Source organism: Mesoplodon densirostris, chromosome 16, assembly GCF_025265405.1.
Source record: "Mesoplodon densirostris isolate mMesDen1 chromosome 16, mMesDen1 primary haplotype, whole genome shotgun sequence".
Lineage (NCBI taxonomy): Eukaryota > Metazoa > Chordata > Mammalia > Artiodactyla > Ziphiidae > Mesoplodon > Mesoplodon densirostris.
This window is the reverse complement of record NC_082676.1, coordinates 81548889-81562474: the sequence shown is the minus strand read 5'-3', so window position 1 is coordinate 81562474 and position 13586 is coordinate 81548889. Positions and strand designations below refer to the sequence as shown.

General features: G+C 37.2%; 1 protein-coding gene across 3 annotated transcripts in view; it reads right to left on the bottom strand.

Moving 5' to 3' along the window:
- The window catches only part of MACROD2 (mono-ADP ribosylhydrolase 2), a 1992245-nt gene that overhangs the window by 603608 nt on the left and 1375051 nt on the right, over positions 1-13586 (bottom strand). For all 3 annotated transcript variants that reach the window (XM_060078113.1, XM_060078114.1, XM_060078115.1), the window contains exon 7: positions 11287-11317. In XM_060078113.1, the coding sequence (XP_059934096.1) occupies positions 11287-11317 (31 nt within the window). The remainder of the gene's footprint in view (positions 1-11286; positions 11318-13586) is intronic.

Here is a 13586-nt window from a genome sequence, read left to right as displayed (position 1 = left end):
GATGATGGTTACACATCTCTGTGAATCTACTAAAATCATTTTAAAAGGAAGGGTTTTATATTATGTGAATTATATTTTAATAGAAATGTTGAAAAATTAACTGCATATAAAAGATTGGGCTCGGTTATTATTAACTGACTCTTCTGTTATCCTCTTAAAATCTAAGTGAAATCATTCCTTTCAATAAGTAAGAACATAGAAACGAGGGTGTGACAGATCTCAATGATTACTGAATCCAGAGTCTGGTCTCTAGAGCCTTTCCTACCATTGGATTTCCCTACCATTCATTCATTCATTCATTCATCTATGACACCGTTTTTTAAGAGAAGTTTTAGGTTTATAACAAAACTGAGAGGAAGGTACAGAGATTTCTCATAAACCCCTACCTACCCCCACCCATGCAGAGCCTCCCCCATTATCAACATCAAGCACTAGAGTGGTACATTGTTACAAGAGATGAACTTACACTGACATATCATAATCACTCAAAGTCCCTAGTTTACCTTAGGGTTTGCTCTTCACATTGTACATTCTACAGGTTTGAACAAAAATGTAATGACATATATGGATCGTTATAAAATCATCCAGAGTATTTTCACTGCCCTAAAAATCGTCTGTGCTCTAACTATTCATCTCTCCCCCAACCCAAACCCTGGCAAACACTGATCTTTTTTTGGTATCTGTAGTTTGTTTCTTTTCCAGAAAGCCTTATAGTTGGAATCATACAGTATGTAGCCATTTCAGACTGGCTTCTTCACTTAGTAATATGAATTTAAGGTTCTTCCATGTCTTTTCACAGCTTGATTGCTCATTTCTTTTTAACAGTGAATAATATTCCACTGTCTTGATATACCACAGTTTATCTACCCATTAACTGACTGAAAGACATCTTGATTGCATCCAAATTTTGGCAATTATGAACAAAGCTGCTATAAACATCTGTGTGCATATTTTAGTGTGGACAGAAATTTTCATCACCTTTGGGAAAATACCAAGGAGCACAATTGCTGGATCACATGTTAAGACTATATTTAGCTTTGTAAGAAACTAGAAAACTGTCTTCCAAAGTGGCTGTACCATTTTGCATTCCCACCAGTAATGAATGAGAGTTTCTGTTGCTGCACATCCTCACCAGCATTTGACATTGTCAGTGTTCCGGATTTTGGACATTCTAATAGGTGTGTGGTGGTATTTCATTGTTATTTTAATTTGCAATTCCCTGATGACATATGATGCAGAACATCTTTTCATATGTTTATTTGTCATCTGTGTATCTTCTTCTTTTATGAAGTGTCTGTCAAGGTTTTTGACCTATTTTTTCATTGGGTTGTTCATTTTTTATTGTTGAGTTTTCAAAATTCTTTGTATATTATGCATAACATTTCATTATAAAATTCATCTTCTGGAAATATCTTCTCCCAGTCTGTGGCTTGTCTTCTAATTCTCTTGACATTGTCATTCACAGAGCGTAAGTTTTCAATTTTAATGAAGTCCAAATTATCAAATTTTTCTTTCTGGATTGTATCTTTGGTGTAATATCTAAAAAAGCATCATCATACTCAAGGTTATCTACGTTTTCATCTACATTGTCTTCTAGGAGTTTTATAGTTTCACAATTTACATTTAGGTCTATGATCCATTTTGAGTTAATTTTTGGGAAGGGTGTAAGGTCTGTGTCTGGATTTTTTGTTGCATGTGGATGTCCAGTTGTTCCAGCACCATTTATTGAAGAGACTATCTTTGTGTCATTGTATTACTCTTACCCCTTTAACAAACATCAGTTTACTATATTTACATGTGTCTATCTCTGGGGTCTCTATTCTATTGAGTTACTTGTCTATTTTTTTCACCAATACCACACTGTCTTGATTATTATAGCTTTACAATAATTCTTGAAGTTGGGTACTGTCAGTTCTCCAACTTTGCTATTTTCCTTCAATATTGTGTTCACTAGTCTAGGTCTTTTGCCTCTCCATATAAAGTTTAGAATCAGTTTGTAAATATCCATAAAATAACTTTCTGGGATTTAAACTGGGATTACATTGAATCTATACATTAATTTGGGAAGAACTATGCCTTGACAATATTGAGTTTTCCTATCCATGAACATGGGATATCTCTCCATTTATTTATTTATAAAAATTGACTTTTTTATACTAACCTTTATCCTACAACCTGGCTATAACTGCTTATTAGTTCCAGGATAATTTTTTTGTCAATTCTTTTTGATTTTCTACAAAGACAATCATGTGGTCTCCAAGTAAAGACAGTTTTATGTATTCCTTTCCAATCTGTATGCCTTTTATTTCCTCTTCCTAGCAAAGACTTACAGTATGATGTTGGAAAGAAGTGATGAGAGGGAATATCCTTGACTTGTACCTGATCTTACTGAGAAAGTTTTGAGTTTCTCACCATTAAGTATGACATTAGCTATAGGTTTCTTGTAGATAGTCTTTGCCAAGTTGTGGAAGTTATCTACTAGTCCTAGTTTACTAAGAGTTTTTATCATAAATGGGTGTTGGGTCTTGTCAAATGCTTTTTCTGAATTCATTAATAATTACATGGTTTTCCTTCCATAGTCTGGTGATGTGACAGATAACCTTAATTGACTTTTTTTTTTTTTCCGGTACGTGGGCCTCTCACTGTTGTGGCCTCTCCCGCCGCCGAGCACAGGCTCCAGATGTGCAGGCCCAGCAGCCATGGCCCACGGACCCAGCCGCTCCGCGGCATGTGGGATCCTCCCGGACTGGGGCACGAACCCGTGTCCCCCACAACGGCAGGTGGACTCTCAACCACTGTGCCACCAGGGAAGCCCCTAATTGACTTTTGAATGTCTAACCAGGCTTGCATACCTTGGATAAGTCCCACTTATCATGGCATCTAATTCTTTTTATACATTTTTGGATTTGATTACTAATATTTTGTTGAGGACCTACTTATTTTGTAGTTGTTAATTAAACATTTATTAAACAAATATTTATTAGAACTACTCTACATCCAGGTGTGGTAGGACAGAGCTTAGAGCCCAGTTTCATAAGCTAAGTCTCAACAGAATAAAAGCCTTGAGTAAAGAGAAAATAAGTTTTATCAAAATTTTAGTCGCTTAGAAAGATCTGGGAATGTTTAGGTGAACCTAAATCCACTTAAAACATTATGAAATAAATTCAGGGCAACAAATAGAGGTAAGGAAATTTCATGTTGATTTTATTAATTTCAATTCAATTTTCAGACAGTTGTGAGAAACTCTCCCTGTTGACCATAGCTGAAAAGAGAGACAAGGTGTAAAAAAGTATTTTCTTCAGTTCTAAAGATTCTAAGGAAACTTCCTTTGACTGTTCAGGAGGTTTAGATTCATATTCATATTATCATTCTCTCTCTGGCTCTATCTTTCTGTCTCTCTGTCTCTCTTCCTCTCTCAACATCTGTCTTTTGGTTCTATTTCCACCCTACTATGATCAGACTCTTCTCTAAACTCACATTTCCCTCGGGTTTTTTGGTACACAGGATGTTGATCTATATCTGCTCAGGATCTCTGATATGTTTATAGATGGATATAGCCTCAGAAGCTTAAGGTGTTACAGAAACAAACTATAATTGATTCCTCCAAGGATTTCTATGGAAATGGACAAGAATTAGAAATGTAACAAATGATACAATTATTTATTCATTTCAATATATTGATTTTAGTTTCCACTGATGTGTCTGCAAATTTTGCAAGAAGTATAGTACAAAAAATGTAAACACAGGGCCTCCCTGGTGGCGCAAGTGGTTGAGAGTCCGCCTGCCGATGCAGGGGATACGGGTTCGTGCCCCGGTCTGGGAGGATCCCATATGCCGCGGAGCGGCTGGGCCCGTGAGCCGTGGCCGCTGAGCCTGCGCGCCCGGAGCCTGCGCGTCCGGAGCCTGTGCTCCGCAACGGGGGAGGCCACAACAGTGAGAGGCCCGCATACCGCAAAAAAAAAAAAAAAAAAAAAAAAATGTAAACACAATTGACGTAAGATCTAAATGATCTGGCTGACAACTAATAATAGGTCACTGTACTGATGCCTTAAGAATTCCATACTTTCAAATTTTTCAGGATTCAGGATTATAAAGGCATTTTAATAAAGCAGATACTATAAAAATCACCAACTATTCTTGCCAAATAGAGACTATCATTTTTCAAAAATATTTACCGATTCTGTGTAGAATCAAACTGCTCCAGAATTAAATTACCTATGAGTGACCTGTTTGATTTGACTTTCTTTCCCCCTTGAGCAATGGTATCTAGAAGGCCATCATAATTCAATGCCCTCTTCTTGCTACATAAAAGAATCATAGTCAGACACGTGGAATACAGGGCACACTAAATTTCCAATCTCCTTTGTAGTTAGGTTGGTCATGAGACCAATTTCCCTCCAATGAAAGGGATATGAAAGTGATAAGTGCTATCCTGAGTCCAGGGACCATCAGATAGGATGTGTGCCCATCCTACGTGTTTCTTTCATTAGAAACGAGAAAGGTAACCATATGAGAACAATGCCTTATGAAAGGCAGAACGACTACTTAACACCACCGCAGATTAATGTTGCCTTGAATGATAGAGTGGAACAAATCCTCCCCAAGCAGAATGCTCACTTTGGAACTATTTGCATAGAAAGAAATCAACATCTATATACACTAAGCCACTCTATTTTGGAGCCTCTTTGTTACAGCAGCTTAGCTTTACCCTAACTAATATGGTCTCTTTCAAATGCATTTCAAGATGTTTTCTTAAAAATAGAATCATTGACTAAAAAGGATTTGACATGAAAATCATTGTCCTAAAGAGCTAAACATACTTGACTTCTCTAAGAGCTTTCAGAATTATTTTTGAATTCCTTTCTAAAGAGAGCTGAGCTATGTTTATTTAAAGTCACCCTTTAGATACAAGTATGTATAAGGAGCAAATAAAAAGGAGTGTCATTCAAGACTGGATGAGAAAAATGAGCAAGCGCATGGAAATTATTCCACTGATCAAATGGAAAGTGTGGTCCATTCTTAGGAAGTTCTTTAGGGAGAGCATTTTATTAGTGTTCCCATTTTTCAACATGGCTGAAAGATATTCCCAGGGTTCCTATTAAATGGATAGGATTTGTAATTTACTGAAGTGGTTTCCCTATTTCCTTAAAAGACTTACTGTGTTGATACTTCTTCTATAAGAAAAGCCATTTTTAAAATGTAACATAATAATATATGGCAGCTTCTGAGGATGGGGTGACTTGGAATTCATTTCTCCATTCCAGTCCTAAGACAAATTTTTACCTTGACACAGTTGCAAAGAGGTAGACATTCAGACCTCAGAAACAGTAATAAAGTTGTAATCTTTATTACTTTTTGAAACACTTAATCTTTTAATTAAGTCCGAAAATTGTTCAATTTGAACAGAACACCAGGGAGAATGACACTGGTTTCTGCAGTACCAGAAGGCTAGGTTTCCAGGATTTTCATTTCTTTTGGTAGACCCCCTGGGGGAATCCTGCCCATGGGTCTCACTGTCATTTTTATGTAAGCTGAACGAGCATATTTTGTTGCTAGATGCTTGAAACTCTCTTCCAGTGCAAAGGTAGTACTTTTGGTTTCTTAGTTTGATGCATTTTTATTATTAAAGACTCATGTTGTTTAGAGAGAGTAAAAGGGGAGTTTGTACCCCATTTTGTGGGATGAATGTATAAATGTGTACATGTGTGACTGAATTTGCTAGAACTGTCTATTCAAATGATAAGCACTCAGAGGATTAGAAACAATAGCTATAATTTCATTGTCTGTTAAACTCTTTCTCCAGTGCTTCATAAGGATCAGTTCATAAAATATTATTCAAATGCGATCGAATTAAGATGGGTTTGTCCCCAGCACTGCATTTTCCCAAAGGGAAGTAAGGTATGCTGATTCTAACGTTACTTCCCTTTGAGGGCCAGCAATTAACTCAAGGATTTCCAAGAACAATAACACTTCCTACAGCAGGAATAATGTTCCCAGGACAAAAAACACAGGATGTCACAGAAGGGAATTTATGAGAGAAAAAAGAGTCATCATTAGACCACCTGAAAGGACGTTTTCAAAGCAAATGGGAATATCAAAGGGAAGAGAAGAAAGCCAGAGGGAGGAGGGGAGCTTTCAGGGGGATGTAAAGGAGGGGCACACATTTTTGTCAATTTTGCTCTGGTTTCCAAGCATTACATAAGAGAACTCTTCCAGCAAGCCCAGAATTGCACGGTAATGGTTGTCACACCTTCTGAAACCTGTCAGCATTTAAACCTGACAGAGGGCATGCCCTTAGCATTGCCATTGGAGAACGCTCTGTGTTTCTTCCAAGTCACGTCTGTGAATTTAGACATAGGCAGTGATAAAAATATTTGCCAAGTGTATATAAGGTTAACGAAACATCACGTAGATCTCCTTTTTTTCTACCAGTTAGAAGCAGGAGAGCAAACTTGAATGCAAATGAGGGAGGATTCAATTAGAAAGTTGTGTTCTGGCAGCATTTCATGGAAAGCAGAGGGAGACCGGGTGATTTGACAGAAACAGGCCTTCCACGTTGATAACAGAAATCTAATGAATAAATATGGGAGCTGCTTTCACTAAGTTATGCTGTGCTTAAATTTTTCCCACAGATTTCCAGCCAATAACTCAATGTCTGAAATTCCTTCCTCTCTAACAACACCATCTTGTACCTGGAAAGGAAGATTGAAGTTTGTTTTTTTTTTTCTCCAGAAAGAATATTTTCTCAATTACTCAAGGGATACACTTTTCCACCTGGACTTCATTTGTTAACTATATTGACTCTCATAAAATAGACGAAAATTATTTTTGCTGTTCACTTCTCAGTAAAAATTCCATTGCTATGGATCATGTCTAGCCTCTTGTGTTAAACTTATTAGCACCAGAGTATCCAAGTTGGGGTCAAAGGGCAGAAGGCACACGCAAGGTCTGAAATGTTCATCAGGGAAGTTCAAATCTATCCCTCTGAGACCGGTTTAGTGGCCAAATCAAACCTTTAACTGGGATCTGGGAGTTTAAAGCCCCGTAAGCCTCATCTGGATCTATTTTTCCAAAAGTAACACAGGGCTTGCTTTGGTATTTTACCAAATGTGGCTTTTCAACCTGAGTGTAAGCAGGCGGTCTGGTGCCCTGTGGAACCATCCTGGAAACATTACATTGGGGCAGCAACAGCGGTGGCTGAAAATCAGAGTGGAAAATTCTGGCTCCTCGTCCAGGGAAACTTCAAAGCAGGCAGGGCCTGCTCCCATTGTATTTCTCCCTTAACTCGGGCTGAGTCACATGGTTGATATTTTTCAGTCTGTGTTCTGCAAAAAGGTACAGACGGTTTTGTCTCCAAAAGGCTAGGATTAAGGAGAGGCTGGGAGAAGAATTGGTTTCCACCATGGTCTTCAGTGTCCCCAAAATACTGGTGTGCCCGGATACTTCCAGACATGCTTTGAGGATGGTGATGCTTCCACAAAATGGAAATGCTTACTGCTGGCATTGCCTTGGTATGAGATCATCTTGGCAATTAAATAACTCAAACCCCTTCCAAAGATGTCTCTACCATAGTCAAAATTTTTGTTCTGATAGAAGAATTAGAGTTACATTGAGTTTTGGGGACATAAATCTAAAAGTGAAGGTCAATCCAAAGCAAATAGGTATCTGAGAAATTACAGCAGATGGGGAGGGGGCTGGGACTAGGACATGTCAGGAAAAGTCGGGATAGGGCCTCAGAGCAACAGGTACCTCCCTGAGAGACCGTCATCCCATGGGCTATGATAAATAACAAAGCGTTTTGTTTTGTTTTGTTTAAGTGAAGTAGAGTGCTGTATTTATCTTGGTTTTCTTTTTTAAGAAAACTTTATTGGAGTATAGTTGATTTACAATGTTGTGTTAGTTTCAGATGTACAGTAAAGTGAATCAGTTATACATATACCCAAAGAAGACATACAGATACCTTGGTATTCTAACTGAACAAGTTCTTGAGTTTTCATTTCCCCTTGTGAAGGTGGACACTGCCATGCTTACAGATATCATTCCGAGTTTGAGAATGTTTTTTAGAAGCACATTTCTTTTTCCTAAAATAGAGATGTTTGCCCACTAAGAAAATACCAACCAGGTAGCTTTCTCTGCCTGTTGTCTTGCCAATCAACAATTCTGCTTCTTGTATCATCAGTTAGGCAACAATTGGTGTTATAATCATTATTGTTGTCATCAAACAGCAATTATTTCCTGAGCTTCTCTGGGAGACACAATGCTAGATGGTGGGTGTGCGTAGAATATGCACAAGTGAATCCCTGCTCATGAAAAAAGCTCCAGATTGGCTATGAATGCAGGATATATTAAAAAAGAAATCTATGGAACAATATGAAGAGGCAGTTGTTAATTGCCCAGATTACAAATGCTGAAAGAGTTCAAAAGATGTAATGACCGTCAAGATTTGGCATATTCAAGGAAGACTTCTCAGAGATCAAGCTTCAACCTATATAAGTGTGTGTGGTGTGTATTTGTTTGGGGATTGGGGTAGAGAATAGTGCTGGTGATGGTGTGTGTGAGTTTGGTGCTTGTGGGTGTGTTATAAGGAAGGGGCACAGAGACTCATCAGCTCATTTGTGTGTAAGAGAAAATGTGTCCATGATGGGTGGATGTCAAGAAATTTCTCAAACTATATTCTGGAGAAAACACTAGTCCTGAGAAAGTTTGAGAGAAGAATAATTTCTATGGACAATTAACCCTAGGAAATACTACAAAGTAAATTCCCCCTTTTAAAGATGCAAAGGCAAAGGTACATATAAAATTCTTGGCACAGCAACTCACATCCTCAAGAAGAGATTCTTTTTCCCCTCTTCACAAATTTTGAAAGTGCTGGTTTAGAGAGATACATAAATTGCCTATTGTTCAGCACAGAAAGAGTCTACAAGTAACAGAATATGATCAAAGACCCCTGAGCAGATGCAAAACATGCATCAAGTGTTAGTTTAGAAAAATTCATGTAGTGAGGTTTAGAATATGGAATAAGAAGGCAAGGCCTGGAACCAGGAGACTGTTTTGAATATTTGCTCATAATCCACCAAGCATGACTTACAAAGTGTTGGGAGTATTATTTGCCTGCTTTTGATTTTTTTTTTTCTTTTTAGCTGTGGACCACTTTCTTCAAATAAAGTATTCTTTCAAATGCCAATAAGTAAAGATAAAAGTAAAATTGATCTAGATAATAGAGGAGGCAGAACTAAGTTCTGAATAAGAGCAAGAAAACAACTGATCCATAAAATATGAGTATTAGGAGAGAATCAAGGGCTGATCAGAAAGCTATAGTTTCACAAAGGACATACGGCATAATTTTCAAGCTGCAAAATGCTGAATAGTTCATAAAGAGACCTGGAGTAATCTAAACATTATTAAAGATCTCATGGAGCTAAAAATAATTCTAGGTCTCAAGCACAGGTGCGTCTAACCAAAGACAACATGGCACCTGACTTTGCAGGTATCGGCCTCACTTTGAAATTTACTCAGAAACTAGAGGGGAAGAGAGATGAGTAGCCAGGACTTGAAAACTATATTCTTTGACCTAGCATTGTGAAAACTGACTGAGCTCATGTGGTGGAAGCCCTCCAAGCCAGTGACATGACTCCCTATCAGTGCCTTTCTCAACAGTCTTCAATATTCTCCTCCCGCCCAACACAATGCTGTACTGACCTGGTTATTATACACTGAGCCGTGTTACTGTAAGGAGGAATCCCTGTCCTTCAGGGATTGAAATTAACCAAGGGCCACTTTAGTTTTGATTTAGTTTCTACTATGCTCTCTCAGCCTTTCATTTTAGTGTCCCTCCTCATCTTCCTTTACTTTTCTATTTCCTTTTCCTGCCATTTCCCCCTTTCTTAATGCATAGTGTTAAATTCAGCTTCTGAAAGTCTTTGTACATTACCATAAGATTCTCAGAGACACAATGGACATCGACAATATGACATAGGATTATTTTTGGCAGTTGGGTTTTTGCTCGTTTTTTTGTCAAGGAAAATCAAGATTGTCATAAGAGAACATTTTCAAAAATCAGAACCATTTCTGTGGTGGAGTCTGATTTGCTTTTAGACAATGTGAAATGAAGATTTGGGCGCTTGACCAAGTAAAACTTTGCATGTAATATTTCCTTTAAGCAAATATATAAGTAAGAGTTATAACTGGGTATCTGTGAAGCAGAAAGAGTGGCCATGATGGGGATAATGGTGCAGATGGTCCAGCTTAGCCGACCAGCCTAGTGTCCAATGTGTTTCTACAAAGACAGGCTATAGTGGAATCCAGAGAGAAAAAAAGCATGCCTTAAATTTTTAAATAATGTCACCAAATCTTTCCCCATTTAATTTGATTCAGGCCTCCATTTTCCACTTTATTCTCACCAAAACCTTCAAAAAAAGTACCACATTAAGAGGAAATAAGTCTCCTATCTTTGATATCACTTCAGCTATCCTTCCCCTATAGTGATGAACTTAAATAATTTTTAACATTTGTACATATTTTATTTTTCAGTTAAGAATCTCTATGTGAGAAGTTTGAGCTCAGAAATGTTATAATCTATTTTGCTTGATCAGAAAACCCTAAAACGAAAAACTCTGTTTTACCTGAATGTGTAAAACAGATTTATTAACGGCCTGAGATAAAAAGCATAGGGATATGTCATTGTAGGTAGAAGAATATTTAGAGAGCTTTAGTCTAGTGGAAACAAGTAATGATAAAAACATTTTGCTTCCATCTGTAAGTGAAGCAGCCACTACTTAAAACAATCTATCAATACCAGAAAAAAAATTTTGCATCTTATTAAAAGTATTTGTTTTTATTATCACGTATTTGTTTTTTTTAATTTAAATATACAGACATATACGTGTGTGCATTTTAACACTTCTATTATTTTTTAATTCACAACAAAATAATGGTAATGTTAGGTTTTATATGCATTTTGATTCATCTAACAGAAAAACCTGACTTTATTAAAGAAAATACTGTTAGAGGTCAGATCCTACTAGAGCAAAATTTTCACCTAACAAAAGACATTAAGCCACAGTGCATCTAATCATTGCACATGGTATGCAATACAACTAAATTCAACAACACACAAAATATCCAAATAGCCTCTCGAGATTCCTCAATGGGATTTGACCTGCATTTTGAGTCTCTTTAAATCACAGCAAACTATATCTATCAGAGAACCACTTATTTTTCCTGTTAACCTTGATTTTAACAACAAAATAAAGAAATATAAACATTACCAAAAGATAGATCACTTACCATAAATGCCGGTTGAGATGCAGGGAAATGCCTGTGAATAAACCACAAAAATAACAATAAATTTTAAAGGCACGATTCTGCTCGAACCTGACATCATCTATTTCAAAATCTGTTTCCCTTGATAATGGGATGCCCTCTACTCACATACTCTGAGCTCTGAACCCCACTCAGTTGGAATAGGAGACATCGTGGAAATGGCATATTTGATTAACTGAAAAAATTTCTTTACCAGCAATTATGCCAGCTCACAAGAAACAATGGTTAAATTTACAGGAATCTTGGGAACCAATTGTTAAACAATTATTAAGAAATTAAATCACATAAACCTTCAATGAGCTAAGTCATATCTAAAACAAATAGTCATCATTGCTTCCTTGTGCCACATTTTACTATTGCCTCTGCTTTTAAGATGACTATGTGTATCATACGTGTCTGGTGGAAATACTACATACCAGTATGCTACTGGGCATCCTGTCCCAGCTCTGTGTTAAGTGACATTGTGTTGGTGACGTAAAATCTGAAAATATCAATCAACGTTCATGGTGCACTATACATGTGGGTCAATTGAAGCCAGAAGTTGGCTATGGATACAAAATTTTGATAAAATTTAACAAAAGGATTCTGTAAGAATCAATTGGCTAAACAGAATGTCTAATAGAGGGTATTGTATAGTCTATTCTTTTTTTTTTTTTTGCGGTACACGGGCCTCTCACTGTTGTGGCCTCTCCCGTTGCGGAGCACAGGCTCTGGACGCCCAGGCTCAGTGGCCATGGCTCATGGGCCCAGCCGCTCCGCGGCATGTGGAATCCTCTCAGACCGGGGCACGAACCCACGTCCCCTGCATCGGCAGGCAGACTCCTAACCACTGCGCCACCAGGGAAGCCCTATAGTCTATTCTTACATTTAAGTTGTGTGCTATACATTCTTTGTATCAGTAAAATTTAAAAATAAATTTACTGACATGCATACTAATTTTTTTGAGTCACTTTTTAAACATTTGCTGGCAAACCATTGCTTATACCATATGCTATGGATTGAATGTTTGTGTCCACCCAAATGTATATGCTGAAACTCTAATGTGATGGTATTTGGAGGTGAGATGTTTGGGAGTTAATTAGGTCATGAGGGTTGAGCCCCCATGATGGGATTAGAATTCTTAGAAGAGGAAGATAGCTAGCACACTCTGCTGTCCACCAAGTTTAGTACAATGAGAAGACAGCCATCTGCAAACCAGGAAGTGTGCCCTCACCAAACACCAGATCTGTTGGCACCTTGATCTTTGTCCTCTCAACCATGAGAAATGAATGTTTGTTGTTGAAGCCACCCAGCAATTTGGTATAGCAGCCCAAATTGACTAAGACACTGTATTTTACTTAGCAATATTTAAAGAATTTGATGAAAAGAGTGAATGAACACATGTAAATAGAATTAAGTCAAAATTGAGCTTTCTAACAATAGAAAGGGATCTGAGCATGACAATGTCCTCTGCCAATGTACCTTTGTATAAATTTGATCAAGTTGTTTTCATCTTTGGATTTTCCCATGGAAAATGCAGATAACATTTACCATAGAGAAGTATGCTGTGGGAATTAATGACAGAATTTTTTTAAAAAGGACTGATATTGCACTAGAAATCAAAAAAACTGCAGCTGCTATTGACCATAATAACTAACATTATGATTGGGCTCAACTATAATGAAATGTTTAAGCCTTTTTTATTTATATCTTTGGGTTAAATGTGTACTACATTTTATTTTCCTTAACATTTTTATAGAATATGTTTATTCCCTTTACTTGGATGTTCTATTTAAAAAGTCACAATTTACGTGATTTTGTTTTAGACAGAGTAATAATTGACTCTGTTAAGCTTACCTATATGTCTGTGAAATGACAGATTTTTTTTTTTTCTGTTCCTTCACTAGTAAATGCTACTGTTTCTAATGAGAAAATAGGACAGTTTCTGGAATGGAGTAGGGGTTATTTTTTAAGTGAATTAATGAGTTAATTCTTTGATTCCTTACATTCTTGAGGTGCCAATAAGTTCTGAAGAATGTTCTTGAATAACTCAATCCATCCAATGACATAGAAACATGAAGAGATAGTATGGAACAAATTCTTCTGAAAATATTGTAGTCTTTTTACAGGCATTCACCAAGATTATCCACAGGCTGCACTCTGCCTGTGGAAATCAACTGCATGCTTACTAACAGTAAGGGCCAGAAGTTCAGGAATGGCCTGCTTAGTAATACAAATTAGAGAGGATTCAGAGTCATCTCTGTAATTTGTCCCATGCTCACTCA